The sequence below is a fragment of the Haemorhous mexicanus genome, chromosome 9 (assembly GCF_027477595.1).
Source record: "Haemorhous mexicanus isolate bHaeMex1 chromosome 9, bHaeMex1.pri, whole genome shotgun sequence".
Lineage (NCBI taxonomy): Eukaryota > Metazoa > Chordata > Aves > Passeriformes > Fringillidae > Haemorhous > Haemorhous mexicanus.
This window is the reverse complement of record NC_082349.1, coordinates 28,946,142-28,969,442: the sequence shown is the minus strand read 5'-3', so window position 1 is coordinate 28,969,442 and position 23,301 is coordinate 28,946,142. Positions and strand designations below refer to the sequence as shown.

At 52.7% G+C, this 23,301-nt stretch overlaps 1 protein-coding gene across 2 annotated transcripts in view; it reads right to left on the bottom strand.

Annotated features, from left to right (window-relative positions):
* The window catches only part of LMX1A (LIM homeobox transcription factor 1 alpha), a 43,569-nt gene that overhangs the window by 7,058 nt on the left and 13,210 nt on the right, over positions 1–23,301 (bottom strand). For both annotated transcript variants that reach the window (XM_059854718.1, XM_059854720.1), the window contains exon 4: positions 291–523. In XM_059854718.1, the coding sequence (XP_059710701.1) occupies positions 291–523 (233 nt within the window). The remainder of the gene's footprint in view (positions 1–290; positions 524–23,301) is intronic.

The window sequence follows — 23,301 nt, the reverse complement described above, 5'->3', positions numbered from 1 at the left end:
CTGCACACCCCTTGGGTGGCGTGCTGGTGCTCTGCACAGGCCAGGAGCACAAAGCTCTCCAGAAATGAGCCTCAGCAAGTGGGATGGTCCACAGAGCATCCTCCAACCCTCACCGCTGAGCTCCCTGCTCAAGCCCTCACCAGCGAGGTGCCTGGAGGATTGTCAGAGCTTATCCCCTCAGACCAAAGGGCAGAAGTTCAGGGCAGCGAGCCCAGACCTCACCTCCAGACCCCTGAGGGGCCTGGGAGTGGGACCAGGCAGGGAGACGCCGGGCGCGGGCGGCCCCTTACCAGAATCCGACAGAGCCGGGCTCACCAAACTCAGCAGCTCCCGCTCCTTCTCGTAGTCGCCCTTACAGAGGAGCTGCCCCTCCTTCAGCACGAACTCGTCGCCCTTCTGCAGGCGCCGCTCGCAGACGCAGCAGCAGAAGCAGTGCAGGTGGTAGACGCTCTTCTGGGCGCGCATCACCAGCTCGCTGGGCGCGATGGCCTCCAGGCAGCCCGCGCACTTCACCGCGAACAGCCTGCGGGACGAGCCAGACCAACAGACATGCCTGAAGGTATCAAACCAGATATCAGACCAGACATCAAACCAGATATCAAACCTCTCTGGCACGCCCAGCCCGCCGTCACACCCCGCGGGCGCTGGGACATGGCACGGGGCAGCCACGGCGGGGAGATTGGCACCGTGGCGTTTTCTGGAAAATCCCTTTACCAGGAATTTTCTCCTGAGAAGCTGAGAAGCCTCGGAAAAGAAATGTAAACAATAATTATCTGATTGCTTGGAATGTGGTCTGGAGGTTTGTTGTATTGGGGAACGCCCTCTTTTTCCATGTGTTTGTCCATCTGATGTGTCTCTTGGAATAAAGAGAGAACCTTCCCACGTGGAGAAGAGTGTTTCCAGTCTTTTGCTTTGGTCTGTGTAAGATGGTGTGGGCTGGGGTCAATAGCTAGCCAGAGTGGACCCAAACAGCCCACCCAGACACGGATTCTTACAGAGATTGTTTACCAACAGGTGCATCTTTGATTGGGTCCATGTGAATTGTTTTTAATTAATGACCAATCACCATCAGTTGTGTCGGACTCTGAGTCTGTCACGTGCTTTCATTATCATTCCTAACCTTCTGATGTACCCTCTCTCTTTCTTTAGTATAGTTTTAGTATATCATATCATATCATATCATATCATATCATTTATCATAATAAATCAGCCTTCTGAGAACTTGGGAGTCAATTCTCACCCCTCACCTCCTCCTGGGGACCCTCACAACCCCAAAACAGGGAGATGGATCAGCACAGTGTCACCCCCTTGCACACTGTCACACGGTGCTGTGTCACCCCCTCGGTGGGTTGAGGGGCTGGGAGCAGCGCTGCTGGCACTCCACAGAGACAGGGACGTGCTCTCAGTGCTACACAGTCATCCAGTGCCAATGGAGGGATGCTGGTTTTGGGTCAACTTTAGCAGTTTTGGGGCTCACCAGGTGCTTACCATAAATGTGGGCAAGTGATGAAGAACCTGACGCCCAGAAAACAAAGGTATCAAACCCAACAGTCCAGGTACCACCACCACAAGACAGCACTAGCTCCACACGAGTTCTATCAAGCCAACTCCCCAGTGTCACCTCCCTCCAGCTCATGCCTAGACCCAAGGAGATGCTGGAGACAGAAGTGGGGTCAGGGAGCTCATCTGTGCCTCTCCACGAGCACCTGCAGAAAGTATCCCCACCCTTCCTCATCCACAAACCACCCCATCCCTCTGGCCCCATCCTCAATTGCACAGGAATGGACACACAGGAATGTCTAATATACCATAAAAATCAGGAATTTCATAATAAATATCATAGCATAAAAATACCATAGAAATCAGAAACACATCAGGAATGTCTAATATATCATAAAAATCTCCAAGGCAGCAAATCTGGGGTTAAAGCCAGTGCCAGACTGAAGACTTGATGTGTCAAAAGGAAAAGGAAAAGCTCAGCTTGTTCCTTGACATTGATGTGACAGCGTTTGAGGCATCCCTAATTAAACCGTTCCCAGGTTTCAAGACTCTGGCTCTAGACTTAAAAGCCAATAATAATAACAACAGCAATAACACTTTAGGTTGGAACAGAGCTTTTCTTTCTCCCAGTTTAAATGTCCTTACTGAGAATGATCAATGATTTACAGCTGGGGGAAAGTGAGGTGAGAAGAGCAGAGGTGGCAGCATCAGTGCTGGCTTCAGAGGACTTGGAGGCACCTGGAATTAACCTTAGGCCCAGATATTTTCAGCAAATGGGATGACAAACAGAGATGTTTGAAGTTATCACATCAGAACCTCTTTGCCACACCCAGATATTTGAGTTCTTGGCTTGGACATCACATAGAAAAAAACCCACTGTTTACCCAGCCTCATCTGAAATATCTGTGGGAACTGGACATTATTATTCCCCTGTCTTGGTGACTTTGGCCCAGAAAGAGAAGTCAAAAGTCAGCACACATCCTGCAGAGGTTACCTCCGAGCTTTCAACTCCATCTTTTTTTTTTTGGCTGTTACAAAAACCCAGATAGGAAATGTGCCGAATCAGCCCTGTTCTGAGAAGCAGAGGACCAGATATATGCAAAACCCCCACGGGAAAACAACCAGAAAATGGGGATTGTTGGGAAAAGTGCCTTCTTCCTCCCAGGTTTTCCCCAAACCATGTTGGCAAGCACAAGGGTCTGGTGCAGCACTCTCCCCTTTGCCAGCCAAATCCTGGGCATGCTCAGCAAAACATGGCATTCCCAAAGCAAAAGAAAGGGGTGTTAAAAAGCTTTTATAAATCACTGTCATCACCACAGAAAGTGGGAAATCGTCAAATAAAAAGGTTAGGGAGTTCAAATTGCCATTAGTAGCTTTTATTTTTCTACATTTAGCTTTAATTTTCCAAGCTTACCTACAACTGTCTGTCCCTAAGATGTATTTCCAACATCCCTGTGACTGCCCTGGGAAGAGAGGGAGGTGCATTCCCTTGAAAGCATCTCTTCTGAAGGGTCATTTTTTTGCTTCTTCCAGCTCAGACATACACTGGCTTGCATTAATATTTCTGTAGTCACTTCATCTTTAATTATGTCTCTTTTATGTCAAAGTGGAGGCGATTTGTATTCGTCTGGCAACACATTCTCATCCTGTTTAAATGATGTTTAGGCCCTACCTGTTGGGATTACCAACTGCTCTCAGCACTAAAATATTGATAAGATATTACATTACTGCCATCTAATCTCCAGGAATAAATGTGCCCAAAATTTGTTTCCCAGGCACTTCTTAGAGAGCCACAAACCTTTGCCAAGCAGGCACAGCAGCACCACCCCAGCAGTGGATGTTTCCAAGCCCAAAGTGTGCTGCACAGCAGAAGATTTAGGTAACTGGCTGCCTAATATTAGACACCTAAAGCCATTCCTAGGTGGCTGAATAAATGATTTTATTTCCAAAGCAGCTCCCACTGAGGGATGCTGCTCAGTCCAGGGGTCTTTCACTGCCCAGTGCAGGACTCCCCCACCCCTGGGCAATGGGAGCCGCAGAGAAATCCCCATAAAACCAAAAAGAGCTCCTTATAAACACACAATAAACTGAGACCTCAGGCACTAAAAGGTCACAGGCAGAAAAAACACGATCTGGCACAGGTGGTAATGGAGAGAGAGCAAAGGGTCTTGTTGGTGTCTCAACTCCCTTGAAACCCAGACTCTAGCAATTAATTTAACATTTCAGCCTGAGTGAGACACACCAGCCTGGATCCACAGAGGTTTTTCTCCATCTCTGGGACCTTCAGCTGCATGCCCAGCTCTCTCCTGCTTCACTTCTGGCATTTTAGGGATGCTTTAGTTCTCAGTAGGGGTTTTTTTCCCCTCCATAACCTGTGGTTCCAAAGTTAAGTCAGGCCTGACTGGCAGCACTGGGTTTGTTTAGCCAGGTGGGAAGCTGGCCAGGGCACCAGACAGGGAGATTGGGATGCTTGGTGGAGAACCAGGCTGCCACCAGCAGCTCAGTAAACACCTCACTAAGGTGAGTACTGACAGTGAGTATTTGTAAATAAAACCAACACACTCAACTTAGGGGCAACTGGAACAAAAAGATAACGATGTGAGCAATTTTTAATACCACACACAGCCTTTTGTGTCTGATATTAAAAATATTCCCATTCTTGTTTTGATTAATTTGTTTGTTTCGGGTTTTTTTTGTGGTTTTTTTTTTTTTTTTAAGTTTAGGTCTCTTTTGAAACCACAAGCTGCAGTTTTGAAGCCGAAAGGGACTGGTGGTGGCTTTCAAGAGAATCTTGTATTTGTATTGTATTCATCTGGCCACACACTCTCATCCTGTTTTGAAGTAAAATATTTGGGCATTTCCAAAAGCTCAGCATTGCTGGCGGCGTTAGGCACATCCCCCAGGATGCAGCCCCACTCCTCCAAGCCATTCCTCCTTCCCGACAAAGCATCCCAGACCTCTCCTTTGGGGTTTCCCATCCACGCAGCATCACCAAAACCTACAAAATACCAACGCACGGCCAAAGCCACCTCTGGGATGCTGCATCCCCCGTTCCCTCCCGATGGCCGGGGTGCAGCCCCGGCTCCCAGCAGAGCCATCAGCGCCTCTTTCCCCCTTTCTGCGGAGGTGACAGGCTGAAAGGGGCCGTGATTGACGGGCGCTTCCCGGCTGCTGTCTGTCTGCGTGCCCCGCATACAAACGCGGCCCCGCGGAGCCTCCCGGGGCGGGGACGCCGATATTAGATCGTGAAGGACAAATCCCAATCGCCGAGCCTTGGGTTGGGGCGGCAGGTAAGGTGAGGCAGCTCTGCTTCCCCCCGGCCTGCACCAGGGATGGGGTGAGAGGGGCAGGGGCAGCCCCTGGGTGACCCTGCACTGGCACCATCCGCAGGGATGTTGGGTTTTCCAACACACCTGTGCAGAGACCTGCCCCACTCACCCCACGTTGTGATCACGGCTCAGGAGGAGCCTGAGCAGGTCCTCACTTGTTGGAATCCTGGATGCTGAGAATTTTAAATTTTCCATGCTGAAGGGCACAGACCCACAAGAAAAAAACTAAACTGGCATTGACCAATCCATCAGGAGGTTCTGGGAGCTCCAGCCTGGCCACTACGAGCCATGAATCCCACCAAGGCCACGATCCTGGTGTGGGGATGAGCCAAGGATCAGCCCAAGGGGTGCTGGAGGAGGCTGGCAGTGAGTGCCAGCAATGAGCCACAGGGAGTGAGGACATCAGATTGAGTAGTCTTGGCATTTGGTCATCTTCTCACCCACTGCCACTCACTGGAAGGGGGGACATCAGCACTGGGTCCTCGAGGGGCTGGCAGTGGAGAAATGCCACTTGCTGTCAACCCTGCACCCATGGCTTGGGAATGAGCCACTGCTGCCCTGCTGCTGCTGGGCTCACGTCACCCTGTCGCTGCTCACGGAGCCAAAGGAGGATGCAGAGGGCATGGACCATGGCCAAGCAGGAAGGGGATGGTGACAGTGAGGGTGTCCCTCAGCTGCAGCCACAGGGCACCCCGTGGATCCCTGCTCCTGGCAGGAGGGGTGCTGACACCACGGGAGCGAGTCGGAAAGAGCTGAGTCCAACTCAGCACTGTGGAGAGCAGGCTGGCACATCCTGGGCATGGGGAGCACAATCCAGAGGGCAACTCCACACCAGGGATCACCTCCAAACCCACACTGTGTCTCCAGGCTCCCCAGCTGACGGAGGAAAGCGCCCACAGCCACCCTCGCTTCCCTCCCTGTGCACCCCAAGCCCTCAGGGAGCTCTCTGGTGGGACAGAGGAGGGATGTTTTCCCCGGGGCTCTTCTCCTGACCCTTCCCTGTCTCCCAGCTCCCTCCCCCCCGAGGCGGACAAGTGTTCGCTTTACTGCCTGGCAACGGGGCCGGGGCTAAGCTTGCTAAAATATGAGTGTTTTTTGGCTGGAGTACCAGAAGGCTGCAGTCCTACAGAGAGAAAAAAATTGAGCACTCCATGCCATGGCTCCAGAAAGGGGGAGAATTAGGTTTCACACCGAGCAGGCTGGACCATGGCATTCTTTAGTTAATGCTTAACAAACGCCCAAACAAAAGCAGCCAACTTCGCTGCATGTTTGTAAAATGTATTCTCAGCAGATTCAGGTTTATTGGAGAATTCGCTCGCTCTGCAGCAAGTGGCGTTTTTCCTTTTTTTTTTTTTCCTGTCCTTTAATTTCCCTTCTCCTCCCTCCCCCCCAGCTCAAGCCCTTCTCATTCCTGCTGCCTGAATGCATCTCCCAACACTTTGAGGGGACATGGCAACTGAGCTGAAACGAGCTTATTTCACCCCAGGGGCTGATGTGAGCTCGGCTCCATGGCCCTGGGGTGCAAGTTCTCCCCAGGGTTCAGCTGAGCTGCTGATGCCAACAGGGAACAGGGAGCCCAAGAAGCCAAGATTTGGCCTCTGTCAGATTCACCCCTGGTGAATCACTGATTCACTTGGCTGGTGGCTGTATGCTCCGAGAGGCCAGAGAGCGAGGAAGGGAGGAGAAGCCTGAGAGTCCTATTTTTGGCCTTTCTTCACCTAACCCAGCTCTCTGAGTGTCCTAACCCAGGGGTTCTACCCCATCCAGCATCCCACTGTGCCATGCACTCTCAGAGAGCCCATCATGGCAGAGGATGCCAGTAAGCACAGCTTGCTCCCAAAGGCAGAGCCAGTACTGGGTGTGGAGGGGGGGGCAGCCCCATCCAGAGACCCAGAGGTTTTGAAGAGGTTAAATTATGGGGTCTGTGCATGGGTGTTCTGCAGGAGCATCCCTGAAGGAGCTCTTGCTCTGATGCAAGCACCTGAGCAGGTCCTGTGTTCCCCCCCCAGGGCCTGGTCCCACGGCAGAGGACACCAGTGATGAGGGACACGCTGGGGAGCTGCTGGCAGAGAGGAAAGGGAGGGCAGCAGAGCAGAGGGGGGTGATGCTGGGCTGTTCAACCCTCCTTCTGCTACATGGGAACCATCTGAGCTTTCCCAGGAAAGGGCACCTTCGCCCCTGACTCCTGGATGGGGTCCAAAAGTGGTCACTTAACACCTCCTGGACCCTCGGAGACCACAGCAGGGGCAGTGCTACAATGATGGGGTTAAGTAAACAGACAAACGAAGCCTTCCCAGCGAGCAGCCGCTGCCAAAACACACCAGCAGCCCTCCCTGTGTCCAAGGAGAAGGTGGAGCAAGTGCACATCTTCCAAGGCTGCTCTGTGTTGCTCCATTTCTGATCAAGGACACACTAATAAGACTTTCACCAACAAGGTCCTGCAGCAGCTGATGGCTCTGTCCCCCCACCAAGAGCCTGATAAAAATCCTCTGCTTGATGGCAGGAGTGGCCAGAAAGTGATCTCCCGAGCAAGGCCAGAAGGCCAAGACCAAAATGCTGATTTTCCATCCCATTTTTCCCTAAAGACCTGTTCTTTTGGAGTCCCCCCACCCTCAACAATGGTGTGCAGCATCAGAGAGGGATTTGGTCCCATCCCAGCACCGATGAAGCACCAGGTTTTAGAGGCACAGGTAGGAGGGGGAGAGGCACACACAATCCCACGTCCAGGCCCAAATGCCATCCCAGTGAAGCCAACCCAAGGATCAATCCCATCCAGCCCCCAGCTCAGCAGTCCTGCATCCAAGCAATGCATCTCCCACCAAGCTGAATTTTGAGCAGCGACCCCCCTCATCCCCCCTATGCCCCCAAGAAAACAAGGATAATTGAAAAACCACAATATCACTAGTCAAATTTAATATTGAGAGTGAGTGAGCGGGAGCCAGAGGTCAGAATTAATTACACCCCACCATATTTCAGCACGCTGCCGCAGCTCCGTGTCCTTTCCTTGGGGAGCAGTGCTTCCACAGAGAGGTCGACAGACATTATTAGAAAGGACTGATTTAAACGTACCCCCAGGAGCTTTTCAGCTTGTCTCTTCAGAGCCTTTGTTTGTACTGAGATTAATGGAGAGGCAAATGATGGAAAAGCAAAGTCACCAGGAGCGGGAGGATGTGCCACTGCTGCCACCACCACCCCGATCTGGCTGGCTTTGTGAGCGGGGCAGGAATAACCAGGAGAGAAGGAAATGCTGTTCACGTCATTCATTTTGTGGATAAAAATGTGAAGATCTTGAAAACTATTCTTTTTTGTTTGTTTGTTTGTTTTCCAAGAAAAAGATATCCGGGCTGAAACCTCCTGCAGGCTGGATTTCCTACCCCCTTGGGGATTTTACACACACGCTGGTTTTTTTGAGGTGCTGTACCACCGTGGGGGAAGGAGTTATTTTCATTCTACTCCAGATTAATGTACTCCTCTTGCAAGTCATTATATTTGTTTCTGATTTTTTTTTTAAACCTCCTGTGATGGAAAATTAATACAGACAAAAGCCAAAATTAAACCTTTCTATTTTCCATTCAGGTTTTCAAATGGAGAGTTACAAATGAAAAAAAAAAAAAACCAACCCAACAACAAAGGAAAGATAGAGCATTCCGATCAAACGAAAATCTCATTCCTTGGGCACAGCCAATTCTTTACTGGTTCCAGCCCTGAACAACCTGATCCACATGCAAGTGAGCCCTGCTCCAAGCAGAAGAAGGACTGAGAAGATTTCCAGTCCTTTCCAGCCCCAGCCCCCTTGTGAGGCCACAAATTCACCTCCGCCTTGCACCAACAGGTTCAAAAAGGGATCAGGCAAATCCAGGGGAATGAGTTCAACACCTGCCTGGACCTGCAAGTCCAACCTCACCTTTAGGACCCCCCAAATCCCAAATCCCCCAGGGCTCCCCTGGCCTTGCGAGGCTTTCCTGGAACATCCCCACCGCGGCCAGTGCGGGTGCCCAGGGTCCAGCCGGGAGCCTCAACTGCTCTCGAGTCTCCTAGGCTACAATCAAGGCTTTCCTTTCCCTTTATTACAGCAACCCCACGTTCCCCCCAGGGGCTCTGGGAGCATCCAGGGATGGGGCTGCAGGAGCTGCCGTTTCCCAGGCGTTCAACATTCACCGGGGCTGTTTGCGCCGACGTGCCGACGCGGCAAATTCTCATTTAGGAGGCGGCCAATATCCTGTGGAGCTTCCCGGCGCTCTGGTGGCCATAAAAATCGCTGGGCTGTATAAAAGCTAAACAGAGTAAACTCACTTGGACACAGGGAGCAGCTGCTTCGGAGCAGCTCGGCAAACAGAGATCGGCGGGAGCGCGCCGGGCGCTGCCGGCAGGGAGATAGCGCTCTCCCGCCCCGCTTATTTCTTGCCTTATCTTTTATTTCCCTCACCCTCGTGCAGGGTTTTGCATAAATATCATCTGCGTGTGTTGTCAAGTTGTTGGGATGGGGTTGAGGGTTTGCTGGGATTTTTTCCCCCCCCTCAGCAGCACCTCCACAATGGGAAGCAGCTGCTGTGGCTAACGGGCTGCTGCGGAGCAAAAGCTGCGCTCGCATGGAGATATCTCAGAAGAATCATCCTTCATACACAGCTCCGTGCACTAGAGAGCACTATAACATGTGTTTCCATGAAGTTTGTTAACTACTCGGCTAAACAAGCGTGCTGGAAATGCCAGAGGAATATGCTCTGGAATGAATGGAAATACTCGTCTGAAAAGACATTAAATTTAAGCCATCTTTTTTCTCTCCCCCCTCCTCGCTCCGCTGAGCTCATGCTGCTGCTCTCTCCTGGTGTGTGCTCTCAGGATGGGGTTTTGGGAGAAACAAATGTTTGGGATGTGTTTTGCAGCCTCGTGGCACTTGAGACAGGGATGAGATAACAGATGAGGATACATGGGGGGCATTTCATGCCATCAGTGGTCTGTGGATTCAGAGGCAGAGCCAGCCCAGCAGCTCATCCTCTGTGATGCCTGCAAGAGGTCTGCTCCCAAATGACATCTCACATGTGGAAAATCAGAGCTCTGCCCTTCGTGGGCCTGAGCATCAGCTTCTGGGAGGTACAGAGCATCCTAGAGGGGCTCAGTCTTACAGTAAGAGGGATAAAACCTCAGGAAAATTTGAGGTTTTTTATTAAGAGCCCAAAATTTGCTTGAGCTTCTCTAGCTTTTTCCTCTTCAGCCCGAGGAAGTTCACGTTTTTAGCCAATGTTCTCTTGAAAATTCAGCAATCCGCCAATGCAAATCCAAACCTCTTTTTGACTTCTGTGTAGTGAATGGATTTCAAGGTGATTCCAGTAGCCCCCAGAAAAGGCCCTAACTGATTCCAGACTTCTCAGATCCTGACACCAATCAGAAGGGTCAATATCCATCACTGGGGGAAGATGCTCAAAAGGCTCCAAAGTGGCCTGAAGATGCTCAGCACTGGACCTGTTTAAGAGCTTCCCTATAAAATTAATTTCCTTTGTTCTACTTGCTCTATTTAATACATAGATATATGTGTGTGTATGTATATACATACACGCATATAGGTGAGCATGAGGTATTTTTCTCTGAAAAATCTTAGCTTTTCACAGAGATTTTTAAATTCAGCCATAAGCCTAAGTTCAAGTCACACTGCAGGGCTGTGCCCAGGGATGCTGAGCCATCTGGCAAAGAGGGACTCGGGTGCTTTGCTCCATCCAGCCAAAGCCCTGGCTGGATGCCACCTCACCACTCCTGACCTAAAATGTTTTTCTGGAGCTTTTTGATCTAAAAAACATGTATTGTCTTTTTTCTTCCCTTAACCATTGTATTTTCACACCAAGGAGTGTGGAGGCACCAGAATATCCTTCCAGGCAGGAACTACTGATGCCCTTTCCCATACACTTCTCACATCCCACAGCACCCACAACCCTTCCCAGTGTGGTCTGATCACCAGAGAAGGCCGAGCAGGGACATGGCAGCAAAGAGCAGAGACCCCTATAAGAGGAGCCAAGGGTGCAGGCTGTCCCCTGTGCCCCCACTGAGTTTATGCCACAGTCATAGCTGCAGGGCTACAGGGACAGTGCCCAGCTTGCCAGGCTACCTGAGACAGGTCCCAGTGCTGTCAAGGCAGCACGATGAGCTTTTGATGAATTAGATGGCAAAAGCAAACATGCTTTCTCTAGGAAACAGGTTCCTGCCACTCGTCTGCTCAGGGTTATCGCAGCATCGGGGGCAGCAGCCCTTCCCAGCAGCCTCCCTCGGCCGTGGAGGCAGGATATTACTTTGTTGCTTATTCATTTTATTGCTTCTCCTTTCTAAATATTTGCTTGGCAGGGGAAGGATTCCCTTTACACCTTATCTGTTCTTACAGGTCAATTGAATTTCTGGCGCTCTCAATCCCTCTTCCCCTCCAATTGCATTTGCAAAACAAATATTGATTGTACCAATTAGCTGCGAACCCCTCGCAGAAGATATCCCAAAGCTTTCATTCAGGAGAAGGCTCTCCCAGCCAGTGCATGTGCCACTGGGATGGGAACCCCCTGCCAGAGTGGCAGTGCCACAAATTCCACCCCCAGCAGCCAGACATGTGTCCAGGTAGGAGGTTAGAACTGACCAGCTGGTAGGTTCTTGCTGAATCACATCCTTTAAATGAAAAAAACAATTAAAAATAAAGGTTTTCCTTCAAAATGTCTTGCGGAAGCCCAGGGCACTGGGAATATTTCTCTGTCTGCTGTGGGGTGCCCTGACTCCCAAGGGAGCACTGACTCTGACCCTCATCCATGGAGAAAGTTTCCCAGACTTCAGGATAGACTGGAACCCACAAAAGTGTGAAATAGATTATAGAGAGCAGTGTGGGTGTGTCACTGGGTGAGAAATTGAGGGTTTGGGATTTTTAGTATGTTGTGGATGGAAGCAAGATGGGGAGCACAGGGTGTTGTCCTGGGTTTCTCCTTCATGCTTCTTCTTCCTCCTTCTCCATGGGTTTGGGTGGCATTTTGTTATTGGGCAGAAAAGTCCCCATTGGGGCTCTTTGGGATCAGTTATTGGGTTAAAAGGGAAAATAATCCAGGTGTCAGTTCTTAATTGGATAGTTTAGCCTTAAAAGCCCTTGTACCAAGAGACTGTTGGCCATTTTGTGCCTTCTAATGAAAAGCTGCTGAACTCACAGTAGTGAGACTGTTTCACTGATAAGAAATAATAAACACCTGAGTCTGAACATGAATTAACTGTCTCAAGTGCCTTCAACCCAGACCCAGAAAAACCAAGGACTGGAACCCCCCCAAAGTCTTTAGTGCTGGGCTTTTCTAAGCTGCCCCACCAAAAGCAACAGGCACATCCAACCCAAGCTTCATCACACTGATTTCACTGCTCCAGCTTTCATCTGAGACTTCCTGCAAAGGTTTTGTGAAAATCTACAACTGCCACAGGGAGAAAGGAAAGACATCCAGGTGGGTAAAACAGCCTGGAAAACTTGCTGGGTTTTGCTCTGATGAAGCCCAAACAAATGTGAGGAGAAGAGTGAGATGACTGGATTGCACAGCCACAGTGGGGATCCTTCACCCTCACCCTCACAGCCACCAGCCTTTGGTGACTCCCACCTTCTGCCAGCTGCCACAGGGACAGGGATGGCAATGCCAGCCCTGGTGTCACTCCAGCAGGAGCTGTGACACAGCCCCACGGCTCCCAGCCCACCGGTGGCCACTTGCAAAGCGTTCAGAGCACACTGTTAAATGTGTCCTGCCTGTGTCAAAAGTCACAGCCCAAGGAAAAGGCACAGGGGGTGATGGATGAGCTGATGGATGAGCCATGGAGGTGGGACATGGATCAGCAGGACAGGGGATCACCCTGCTGCAGCAGTGCAGGAGACACTCTGGGCACAGCCAGCCCCTGCTCCATCCCAGCGAGGATTCCCAGGCTGCCAAGGATGCCCAGTTTCTAAGCCTCTTTTCCCAGATGCCAACCTCAAAACAATGCTGAAAACCCCAGAAAGCAGGGAAAGCTCACATTCCCCACCACATCCCCTGCAGCCCAGGGAAGGCAGATTGCCCAGCCAGCTCTGGAGTGCAGGACTGGCCCAGCATCAGGGAGAAATGTTTTTTCCCCTCAAAACAAGGATACTTTTTTCTCCACATTTCTCTGAATCACAGCTGGGTGAGTTCAGGTTCCCACTGAAGCACTGGGGTAAAATGAGGCAAGAAGACAGAGCAGGGCCACCCCATACCAGGTCAGGGCACAGGGTCTGGTACCCACGGGGGGTCAGGTCACCCCAGCAGGCTGGGCTAAGGCCAGGACAGAGCTGGGGATGTGTAAGATGCTGACACACAAACATGAGCCAGTCCCATCTGATGACAGCATGCACACATCCAGCATCCTGGGGTGGAGGGTGGGAAGCAGGTGCCTGGTTAGAGAAAGGAGGGACCAGCCACAAACCACTCATGCTCCTCTGCAGCTTGGACAAGTGTGAGGCTGCTTGGCCCCGTGTTTTGGGGCCAGGCCCATGTCTCTGGTTTAAAGCAGCTGAATTGAGCCCAAAGTCTCGTTGACTCAGCCTGCCTAGAGCTGGTTCTGCCACCAGGCTGTTTCATCCCAACATGAAGCCCATGTTCCCCTTCGTGGCCACAAGGAATTCGGGGCCAGAGAGAGGAAGCAGTCCCCAGAATTTCACCCGAAACAGGTGACAGCAGGTGCTGGAGGCTCTGTGCCCCCATCTTTTCACTTTTCCCCTGATACCACCTCCCATTTTAAACTGATCTCCATGGGTTGCACCAGGAATGGGAGCTCTCAGGCTGGCAAGTCCCACCAGCTTGGAAACGACAACACAGAGGCAAAAAGCTTGGTATTTACCCTCAATCCACGTCAAATGACACGATGGGCAAACCAAGGTCAGGAGCAGTAATTTGTTTTGCCAGCCCGTCTCCCGGAGCAAAGGCAGCCTGAATCCCCCTCCCTCGCACCAAGCAACACGTGTGCCCCATTCCCTGCTGGTGGCACCCCTGAGAAGACGTCACCATGCCACCTCCCAGCCCTGCTGAACCCTCTAAAGGTCAGCACCAAAGGCATGTCCACCACATATGGTTATCAGTTCTCCGTGGGTCCATCCATCCCTCCACTACAGCTGGGTGAACAATTCACAGCGCATAAATTTATCCAGCAGATCTCAGCCCACGTGCTGTTTGCTAACAGTCTGTAGAGAGGCTGTATTTTATCCCTTTGGGTTTCTTGGCCAGCATTCAAGCTCCTGACCCTGATTTATTCGCAATCGGTCAAGAGCCACATTTCATCTCCGCAGGCCACGTCTGCACGGAGCACGTGGCTCCGCGTCCCACAGCAGAGCCAGGACACCTCGCCACAAGGCAGCCCCAGCTCTCTGCAGCACCTCCAAGAGGTAACCAGGGGGTTTCGTGTTCCAAAACAGCCTCTGCGGGGGCAAACCTCGGCTGCTGAGAGCAGCGGGGCCGGAACAAACCGCGCCTCCCGTGTGCACGAAGGCGGCGAGAGCTCCTGATGCCGGCCCGGGCTGGCTCCCTGCCTGTCCTCATCCCATCTCCCCATCTCCTGGCCTACCCCTCTGCCTATTTATAGCCACGGGAGACCTTTGCACAGTGCCCGAGCAGCCAGAGGGTTGAGTGAATAGGTGGGATGGCAAATGCCAGCCTTCGACTTTCCAAAATCCTTTCCCTTCTGCCTCCCAAGGGAGCTGCCATGGAGAGCCAGTCATGACCCTGCCTTTGAGACAAAACCTTGAGAGCAGCTAGGAGGTGGCTCTCAGAGCTGCACCCATCACCAGCGTGGCCCTGGGGGGTTTATAAAGCACCCTGGGCTGGGTCTTTGCTAGGGGAGAAATGTCACTTACATAGACGTGAGCATTCCTCTGTGAAACCGAACCAAAAGGTGAGGGGAGAGGCACAGAGGAATCAGGGAATTCAGGGAAAGCACAGAGGAATCAGGGATTCAGGGAAAAACACTGAAGCATCAGGGTGAGTACTGTGAAGGATCAGGGGTAGCATCAGCCCTATCTGACATCTTCATTGGCAATTGCAATTAGGGACTAATTACCATGTTAATAACCTTCATAGAAGATAATAAACTGGAGAGGATGGAAGGGAGCAAAGCAATCTGAAGGGGACCCTGGAGAGATTAAAAAAAAAAAAAACAAATGAAATTCACCTTGGAAAAATGCAGCTTCTGCAGTTCAGGGAAAAAACATCCGGAGCAGATGCTGCGGGGAGGAGGAGGAGGAGGAGGAAGGCGGGAGCAGGGAAGCAGAAAGAGGCTCGGTGTGGGAGCACAAGGGAAGGCAGCCCCCTGCTCCCTGGGGAGAGAGCAGGGCAGCCTGCATGGCTTCACCAGGCCATGGGAGAAGGAGCAGCACCTCATGGTGGCAGAGCATCCTGCTGGGGTGGGCTTTTCTTGTAGGAAAAAATAATGTCCCGAGTAGAACCACTGAGTTAAACCTGGCTTGGCCTGGAGCTGTTTCCCCTCTCACACATTGCACAGACACCTCCCCTCCTGGCTCCCAGGTGGATTGGCCCCACATGGGAAGGGGAGAGGTGGCAGAGCTGTCACCTTCCCCCCAGGTGGGCAAGGCAGTGGGACAGCAGGCGGTGTGTGGAGCATTCATGGTGCGAAAGGAGAGCCCCCACACCCCAGCTGGACATGGAAGCAATTCCTCTCCTCCTCTGCAGAGCTCCAGCTCTCAGTGCTCAGCCTCTCCTGGCCAGCATGGACAAGTGTGGATGTCCCAAGCATGAGTGTCAGATGCCCCTGTTCCCTGTGAGGCTGAAGCCCCCCTTGTCTCCTCTGTCCCCAAAGCCCCCAGATCTGCTTGTGACAACTGCCCCATGACTGTCTGATGGGACATGGGGCACAGGGTGCACCCTGAGGGTGGCACTCCTTGGTGATTCCAGTCCTGGCTACACTTGACAGTGAAATGGATAGAACTGTTTTCTTGTACCAAAACCCTGTAATTACTCCAATGGCCAAAATGAGGTAAGCAGAGTGCCTTTCTTCCAGGGATCCTCATGGACCTGGGTGCAAAACCAGGCAGGATGCAAGCAAGCACTCACAGTCAGGGGCATGGAGGGGATGGAGGGTGGCAGCCCCTCTCACACTGCTCTGGGTGTCCTGGGAGACACAAAGAAAACTGCAGGAAGCAATTCTCCAGCAACAGTCTCCATCTCTCCATTCCCATGGCAGGAGGGGTTTTGCCCGTCCCTGAGATGCAGAGGGGGAAGAGGAGAGCTCAGACAGGCTCTCCTGATCTCTGCTGCACCGACAGCTCCTTGTGCCAAACAAAAAGCAGCAGCCAGGAGGACTGCAGGAAAGGGCTTGGCACATTAAAACCCCCTTCATCCTGGGACATAACTGCTTCTCTGCCTCTCAGCTGGAGCCCTACACCACCAAACTGCCCAGCTGGGCATCCCTGGCAGTGCCTGACTCCTCTCCCAGTGCCTGATAATCCAGGCAGACCAACCAGGACCTGAGTCACTGTCACTTGTCCCCACCGCCTGGTGACAAGGAAGGTCACACCGGTGGTGTCACGGTGTCCCCTCCAAACAGCTGCTGTCACCCCGCATGTCTGAGCACTGCAGCCCTCCCCTGGAGCATTTGGAGGGTGTGAAAGAGCCACCAGTTCAGGGGCAAGCCCAAATTCTAACCCACCAGGACCAGTGCTTCGCCACACAAGAACTCTGGGCTGTGCAGCTGCCCCAGGCTGGGAAGGGGCAAGAGTTTTATTGCCCAAAGGGGAACTGAAGTGGTTCCTGATGCTTGAGTACTTGGAGGCAGGCAGGGAGGAGGGGAGAAGCTTTCCCATGATTTGTGGGCTGTTCTCAGGCTGTCCCTGCTGCCAGGTCTTGGGCAATTTGATGACTTTTGTTGCAAACTGGAAGAACAGGAGACATATGTGAAGGAGGAAACTTGCATTCCTCTCGCCTAAGAAATCCCTTCTCACTTTCCCCCAAATCACACATACACCCAATCCCAGCCTCTCTGGGCTGGCTTGGACACCAGCTCCCCTCCCACACCCAGATGACCTACTCATCCAGAAATGGCCAGGGCCTGAGGCTGGGGCGTTATCCTCCTCTCCTTCCCTTCCCATGTCCTGCCTGCACAGCCCTGCTGACAGCCAGGGCAGGCAGGGGAACCCTTCACCTTCCACTGCTGAGCCAAGCAATGGAAAACACCAGAAAAAGACAGCCTCTCCCAGCAGCATCAGTGCAAAGGGAACCCCAAGCCCCTAAAATTCACCCCACCCCTCCAGAAGCTGCATGCCAAGCACGCCCACACCTCCTCCTCCTCCTCCTCTTCCTCCAGAGATGTCTCCAGTGGCTTGCAAACATGGATGTTGTATTTCTCTGTCCCTGTTCCCAGAAAAAAATCCACACCTGGCACTCTCTGCCTCTAGGAATGGTGATCCCCAAGCCAGGCAGGGGTGTGACTCACTGGGTGGTTGGACACAGTGATGGACGTGGCACACCAGGCCACCCTGCCTTGACTTCTACAGCACCTCCCCTCCCCAGGTGGCTCCTCTGTGGGATGCAGAGGTGGGAAAGGACTCACTCCAAGCTGAACCACGGTGGTGGCACCACCACCTCAGGCCACAGGGCCGTGCAGGTGCAGGCAGGAAGCCAAAGGCAGCCTCAGTCCCTGTGAAAGCCTGCAGGGAAGGAGGAAAACCACCTGAGCAGGGACAGAGCCCAAATCAAAGCCACACTGAGCCCCGGGCTAGGGAACCAACTGCTGACAGATCCTCCCTGCTGATTTCCACAGTGTTACCTCCAAAGCCTAATGAACACCTCGGTGGGCTGCTCCTGGGGTGGCAATGTCAAGAGTGCCAGCATGGGAAGGTCCCTCCAAACCACGTCCAGAGAGGGAGAAAGGAAGGGACTCCTTTCAAAACAAGCATCACAATTGGTGGGTAATTCCCACCTCTAAGTAGGTATCACAGAAAGTATCTATGCTTTGGAGGCTGATTAAAACCTGCCTCCAAAAGAAAACCCAGTCCCCCAGGGCCAGCCCTGCCATCCCGGGGAGCTTCTCAGTGGTGAAAAGGTGAAGCTGGGACCTCACAGGAGAACTGTGGGGAAAAGCCCAGCAGAGCTGGGTTAAGCAAGACCCTGCAATCTGGCCACGGGGCGTTTGCCTCTGCAATCTTGGCTTTGCAACGGGTTCCCAGGTCCATTTAACACAGCAAGACAGAAAATTGGACACCGACGCCTGCTCAGTGCAGGGAGAGCCACCCTGCTCCAAGCCCATCTTGCTGGGGCCTCCTGAATTTCCTTTCCCTCCTTTTAGATGGAGAATAAAGTGGAAGCCCAAGCTCAGCCCCAGATTAAGCACAACCTCACAGGTGCTCAAGAAGGAAGACCAGCAGTAGAAGTGGAGCACAGTCCTCTCACACAGACTTTTCCATCCCCAGACTTCCACACCCAGCTGAACACGGGGCTTCCCGGCTGGGGTGGGACTCTTCTGGGTAAGAGCAGAAAAAGCTCCGGGGTGGATCCCACCATCTCCTATTCCAGGAAGGCCAGAACCCCTTTGAACTCTGTCCTTCTGCTGGACAGAGTGAAGTGCAAAACCACACACCCCAGCGCTGGTTTAGACTCACACCTTCCTCAGCGTGGAGTGCTGGCATCCTGAAAACATCACCGACCTCTCTGTCTGTGTGCCAGGCAATTCCACAGCCAATGGACGAGTGGGATGGGATCTGCTGCAGCAACCTTCACAGGCAGGCAAATATCAGCCACTAGATTTGGTCTTTCAAGCCCCAGTGCCTTGCCCCAGGCAGCCAGCAAGACTATTATTAGGACTGGAGGCAGCCTGGCCCCTGACTGCTTTCCCTGCAAGCACTGCCCTATGGAAGGATGTGCAATTCCCACCACGGTACCCTCATTGCATAGATATTGGATTTGGGAAATACTTTTTTTTTTTTTTTTTTTTTTTTTTTTTTTTTTTTTGCTTCAGGCGAAACAGCTCCTTTCCCACACCTGCCCTTTCAAATGAGAGCGGTTTAACGCTGTTTGCAGAGCTAAAAAAACCCCCCAAACCATCAGCATCCCTAAAGCTGGCCCGGCTCCATCCCTCCGGTGGGGGCGGGCTGAGGAAGAGCAAAGCAGAGGAGGGAGCAAGGAAATGAAAGGCCTTGCTGGAGGGGAGGGAGGCAGCAAACAGCCCCACAGGCCAGCAGCTCCCTGTGAAATAGCTCAGCAGCCCCATCCCCGAGCTGGGGAGCTGGCAAGGCAGGGCTGGGCCCCCCCCCAGAAACCTGCAAACAGCTCCAGGACAGCTCATGGCTGGAGAGGAGAGATGTGTTATACACTAGGGCAGGTTGTGAAAGCCAGGTAGGCAGCCTTGCTCTAACAGTTAAATATCTTTGTGAAGCATCCCCCTAAGCTGGGCTGAGCTCAGCAGAGGCACAGGACCCCCCAAGACACTCCCACAAAAGGCTGCAAGGCACCCCAGTGCTGCTGCAATGGGTGCTGGCATCCTTGGGCATCCTGGAGCCAGCACCACCAGCCCCATCCCGGGTGCTCCTCCAGGAACCCCTGTGGCTTTACAACACACCTTTGGATGTAGCAGGACCCCATTTTTCTCCCCAGTGTCACATGTGAAACAAACCCTCCACTAATCTCATTTTCCAGGTTGTAAACTCGCTCAGCAGTGGCTGAGGACACGTGGGGGCCTCCCCTCACCACTGCTGCTCTGATGATCTCAAGGCCCTCGGTGGGGAATCGTGCCCGGTTTCTGCAAACTATGATCTAACCTAATTCCCTCCATCCCATTACTTCAGAATGTACAACCCACAGCCTCCCCTGAAAATGGTTTCTGGTAAATTCTTTGAAAGCTCTTCTGGTCCTCACATCATGGTCAGGGTCAGCCAGGCATTAATGGCAAAGCATTTACGTGCCAGGTAACTCGTTCCCCAGCAAGAGAGTTTGCTTATGCCTTTTAAATTCAGGAAGCAATTAATAGTTGCCACAAAAGCAACCAGTGCTTGTCTTGGGTGAGGGCCATAAAGGCCTGACTTGCCCTGGGGAATTCTGATGCCTCCATCTCAGCAGGCACCTTCCAGGAGCGTGGTGGTTGCAGAGGCAAATCCTTAATGGTGGATACCTGATGCTGGGAAATCTTCATGCTCCCTCTAAGCTGAGGAGCTGAGACCCCAGCTTCCTGAGCCAGCTCAAGGGGACCACTTCTGGGAACAGCACTGCCAGCATCAAAGTCAAACAAACACGAGACCCAAGCATCTTCTGGCTTCTTCCTCTCCAAGCAAGGACTTCATTCAACTCCCTCACTCTGGGACTTGCAGCTTCAAAAGCCAAAAGGTCACAGGAAATGCTGTGGATTAAGCCAGGATTCCAGCAGAATCCATGGATCTGATAGAAAGGTGGAAAACTTTGGTCCCTGGAACTCAGCATCCTCTGCTCACACCAAAACCCCAGTCCCCAGAGTCCAACAAAGTCTATTCATACCAAAACAAAACCTGCTCCCCAGAGCCCAATATTCTCTATCACACTGAAAACCCAGTCCCTGGAGCCCAGCATCTTCCACTTACACCAAAAGCCCTGCTCCCCAGATCCCAACAAGCTCCACTCACACACAGGAAGCCCCCAAACTCTGCTCCCCAGAGTCCAGCACGTTCCACTGACACCAAAAAAACCCATCCCTTGAGCTCAGCATCCTCCACTCACGCTGAACAACTGCAACACGTGGAAAGCAGAGTGCTTCCTCCCTCCTGACCAGCACAGATGTCTCTCAGGGACAGAAGATCCACTCACTGCCTCCCACCAAAAACATCAGCCGGCTGTGGAGACCCCCAGGTTTTAGGAGACATCCCTTTCCATGCTGGCCCCCTCACAGCCATCAGAAAACAATGATTTCCAGGCTCACCCCTCTGCACTAGACTTCAACCAGCTGCAGACAGGCCCGTGCATATCCTCTTCCTAATCCTTCATGCACAATCCCTAGACAGTCCCTGGCTTTTATTATTTTCTGGCAGGAGAGAGCACCACGTTAACCCCCGTGTGCAGGCTGCAGCCTGAGCATCTCTCAGCACATCCCAGCCTGGGTCCAAATTATAAATGAAACATTTGTGTAACAAGAGAACTGGTGAGGGCCAATTGCCCTCTAATATTTGAAACCTTTAATTCTTAATTCTTACTTAACAGCCTGTCCTAACAGTCCCTTCTAATTCCTTGATACAATGGTGGGCCTCAAACATTTATTTATTTATTGATAAAGACCATGAGAGGCTCTTCCCATTGGGATGGATGTGCTTTTCCTGAGGGGGGCTGAAAGCCATGGGACAGAGCAGGCAGGAGCATCACTGATTATTCATCGTGACACTCCCCACACCCTGCACTCCTCACTTCTGCCAGACCCTTCTCTACTCAGCAGTTCCCTCAGCTGCAGGGATACAAGATAAATTCCTCACTGGGAAATGTTTTAAGGCAAGGAGAACGAGGGAATGTTGTCTGTAAGTACCCTGAAAGGTCCTGTCCTTGGCATGATGCTGCAGAACTCTCAGGGACCAGAGCTGCACCTGCCCAAGTTCTGGCTGAGGGCAGTGGCTTGCAGGTGTGGGGACAGCGTGGTGGGGGCTCACAAGATATGGGCAGGGTTTGTATCCCAGGAGCACACCCTGCAAGGAAACATCCTGAGATGTGGGCTGCAGCCCCTCCATGTGGGAGAAAACAGCCCAAGCTCCCAGGGTGCTGGAGGCTTTGCCCCAGGAGAGAGCAGAGCCTGGTGAGAGGCACAGAAGGCAGGAAGGGCTGCAGCCTCACCAGATGGGGAAAAACAGCCCCCTGCTCCAAGCCTGGGCTCCTGAGGGGACAGAGGCTTTGCCCCAGGAGGGAGCTGAGCCCAGGAGAGGCACAGAAGGCAGGAAGGGCTGCAGCCAGGAGCTGCCCCTGTGGCCCCATGCTCAGCCCTGACCTTGAGGCGCAGGGCGGGCGGCTGCCGCCGCCGGCATCGTATGACCCGTTACAAAACACAGCGGGCTCTGCTCAGAGGGTACACACTGCAGGACAAATTTAACACCCCACAGCCTTCCCAATCCCACTGGAAGAATTCCTGGCAGGGGCTCAGAAATCGCCCACTACTGTAAGTGGCCGAGTGCCACCGCGTTGGTTTGGCTCCAGACACACGAGGAGGACCTTGCTCCTTACTCCTGGAGGGAGAGATCCTTCAGCTGATGGAGGACACCAGGCAGGATGATGAAACCCCCAGGAGCAAGTGGGCCTTGAACCAGAGAGGAAGGGGAATGAGGAAAAGATGCTGCTCCCAAATGCCTTCACTTGTTCCAGAAAGGTATTTAAGGGCTGCAATTAAAAGTTTGCATTGAAGCGAGCCTGACTGTGCAGCTCTCCTCAGGAAGCGATCCTTGGGGTGAGTGATGAGAGCATCCTCACTCAGAAGAACAAGCAGATGGACTGAAGGGACCCTCAAAGGATGCCCAGTCCAATACCAGGGGACTTCCTGGCCCAGCCATGAGGAGGAGAGGCTCAAGAGGAGGAGACCGTGCCCTTGCTGCCATCCTTCCAACCACACACGGGCTCTCCCAGAGCTGTTTATGGAGATGGCGCACACGGATGCTGCTCCAAAGAGGAGCTGGGTAAGATGCAGGCCAGGCAGGGTGAGAGAGCCTCTCCCAGCAGCAGATCTGGTCACAGCTCAGCAGCAAGCCAGACCCTGCCACTCCCTCCTCCTCCTCTCCTTCCCTCTCCTCTCGCCCGGCCCCAGCCCCGCAGTGCTGGAGCAGCAAGAGTCAGCGCTGCCGATGCTGCAGGGGGCCCCCAGCCAGCCCCGGCTGTAACCTCGGGATAAAAACATCAGCTCGGGAACACAGCAACGGGAAAAACACTCAGGCAGCCACGTGTGAGCACATGGGGACTCCTGAACCAGGGAAGCTCCCACTCGAGCACTGAGGTTTGCAGCAATGAGCAATTTGGACTCGTGGTTCCCGGGGAAGAGGGATCCTGGGCTTGGTGTTTCCTTCCAGCTCTCAGGAACACAAAACCAGGAGCTGCTGCTCCTATCTGAGTTTGGCCTCAGCCGTACAGCCAGTGCCCAGCCCTGACCTGGCCAGGTGAGGATGCTCAGGGTGAGGTTTTGGGTGCCCCCAGCACCTGATGATGAGAAAAGCCCAGGGTGGAAGCACCAGCGTGGAGGCAATGCAGCAAAGATAAGATGACAGAGAATGTCGCTGGGCCAGTGGCTATTTTTATCTGCAAGGACCAACACTTAATACTCTCCTATCTCCCACAAAATGTCACTTGAGCTCCAGCAGAAAGTTTACACCACTTGCAGACACGGGCTGAAACCCGAGCGCGTAATCCCTGCTCCAGTCAAAAGTTTTAGTGGGATTCGCAGTGTCTGGATGGGGAAGCTGAGGAAAAAAACCCCAAAACACCCTTCCCCTGAGAAATGGTGGCTGAGGCAGCGGAGAGACAGGACAGGCAGGTCCCCTCCT